A 2,500-nucleotide genomic window follows, 5' to 3' on the forward strand; every position below is an offset into this window, starting at 1 on the left:
TCTCAAACTGGGTACACACACACACACACACAATACAACATTCTCAAACTGGGTACACACACACACACACACAATACAACATTCTCAAACTGGGTACACACACACACACACACACAATACAACATTCTCAAACTGGGTACACACACACACACACACACACAATACAACATTCTCAAACTGGGTACACACACACACACACACACACACAATACAACATTCTCAAACTGGGTACACACACACATACACATACACACAATACAACATTCTCAAACTGGGTACACACACACACACAATACAACATTCTCAAACTGGGTACACACACACACACACACACAATACAACATTCTCAAACTGGGTACACACACACACATACACACACAATACAACATTCTCAAACTGGGTACACACACACACACACACACATACACACACAATACAACATTCTCAAACTGGGTACACACACACACACACACACACACAATACAACATTCTCAAACTGGGTACACACACACACACACACAATACAACATTCTCAAACTGGGTACACACACACACACACACACAATACAACATTCTCAAACTGGGTACACACACACACATACACACACAATACAACATTCTCAAACTGGGTACACACACACACACACACACATACACACACAATACAACATTCTCAAACTGGGTACACACACACACACACACACAATACAACATTCTCAAACTGGGTACACACACACACACACACACAATACAACATTCTCAAACTGGGTACACACACACACACACACAATACAACATTCTCAAACTGGGTACACACACACACACACAATACAACATTCTCAAACTGGGTACACACACACACACACACACAATACAACATTCTCAAACTGGGTACACACACACACACACAATACAACATTCTCAAACTGGGTACACACACACACACACAATACAACATTCTCAAACTGGGTACACACACACACACACACACAATACAACATTCTCAAACTGGGTACACACACACACACACACACACACAATACAACATTCTCAAACTGGGTACACACACACACACAATACAACATTCTCAAACTGGGTACACACACACACACACACAATACAACATTCTCAAACTGGGTACACACACACACACACACACAATACAACATTCTCAAACTGGGTACACACACACACACACACAATACAACATTCTCAAACTGGGTACACACACACACACACACACACACAATACAACATTCTCAAACTGGGTACACACACACACACACAATACAACATTCTCAAACTGGGTACACACACACACACACACACAATACAACATTCTCAAACTGGGTACACACACACACACACACACACAATACAACATTCTCAAACTGGGTACACACACACACACACACAATACAACATTCTCAAACTGGGTACACACACACACATACACACACAATACAACATTCTCAAACTGGGTACACACACACACACACACACATACACACACAATACAACATTCTCAAACTGGGTACACACACACACACATACACACACAATACAACATTCTCAAACTGGGTACACACACACACACACACACACAATACAACATTCTCAAACTGGGTACACACACACACACACACAATACAACATTCTCAAACTGGGTACACACACACACACACACACAATACAACATTCTCAAACTGGGTACACACACACACACACACATATGCACGTTCATACTTACACACAGAAGGTTATATCTTTCAGACTTCCTGTGTGTGTGTGTGTGTGTGTGTGTGTGTGTGTAGGTAAAGATGGAGCAGTGTCTCAGGCTGATGTTCAGGTGAATGGTGTTCAGTTGGAGGAGCTCACTGCACTCAGACTGGAGCTGGAGGAGCTACGCACACAACACACACTGCTGCAGACACAACTCACCGAGAAGGACACACTCATCAACAGTCTGGTGTGTGAGTGTGTGTGAAAGAGAGAGAGTTTTGTGTTATTTATTTTATTCTAACTATATGCTTTATTTTGTTGTTTGGTAATTTCATTTCATGTGTCTGTGTGTGTGTGTTTGTGTGTGTGTCTGTGTGTGTGTGTGTGTGTCTTCAGAAAGCAGAAGCAGCTCAGTCTGCAGAAAGGCCAGCACCTGCATCAGAAAACACAGAACTACTGAAGGTACAAGGAACATCTAACGTCTGTCTGTCTGTCTCTGTGTGTGTGTGTGTTTGGTGTATTGAGTGTGTGTGTGTGTGTGTGTGTTTGACGTATTGAGTGTGTGTGTATGTGTATTTGGTGTACTGAGTGTGTGTGTGTGTTTGACGTATTGAGTGTGTGTGTATGTGTATTTGGTGTACTGAGTGTGTGTGTGTGTGTGTTTGACGTATTGAGTGTGTGTGTGTGTGTGTGTCCTACAGGAAGTGGAGGCTCTATGAGTGCAGGTTCAGAGTCAGCAGAATGAGATGTGTTGAGTGTATTGAGTGTTTGTGTGTAA

At 42.3% G+C, this 2,500-nt stretch overlaps 1 protein-coding gene across 5 annotated transcripts in view; it reads left to right on the plus strand.

Moving 5' to 3' along the window:
* Positions 1–2,500, plus strand: part of uso1 (USO1 vesicle transport factor) — a 38,761-nt gene that overhangs the window by 24,060 nt on the left and 12,201 nt on the right. For all 5 annotated transcript variants that reach the window (XM_058379300.1, XM_058379320.1, XM_058379328.1 and 2 more), the window contains 2 exons: positions 1,815–1,969; positions 2,119–2,184. In XM_058379300.1, the coding sequence (XP_058235283.1) occupies positions 1,815–1,969; positions 2,119–2,184 (221 nt within the window). The remainder of the gene's footprint in view (positions 1–1,814; positions 1,970–2,118; positions 2,185–2,500) is intronic.

This window comes from Hemibagrus wyckioides, linkage group LG03 (assembly GCF_019097595.1).
Source record: "Hemibagrus wyckioides isolate EC202008001 linkage group LG03, SWU_Hwy_1.0, whole genome shotgun sequence".
In the NCBI taxonomy this organism is placed as follows: Eukaryota; Metazoa; Chordata; class Actinopteri; order Siluriformes; family Bagridae; genus Hemibagrus; species Hemibagrus wyckioides.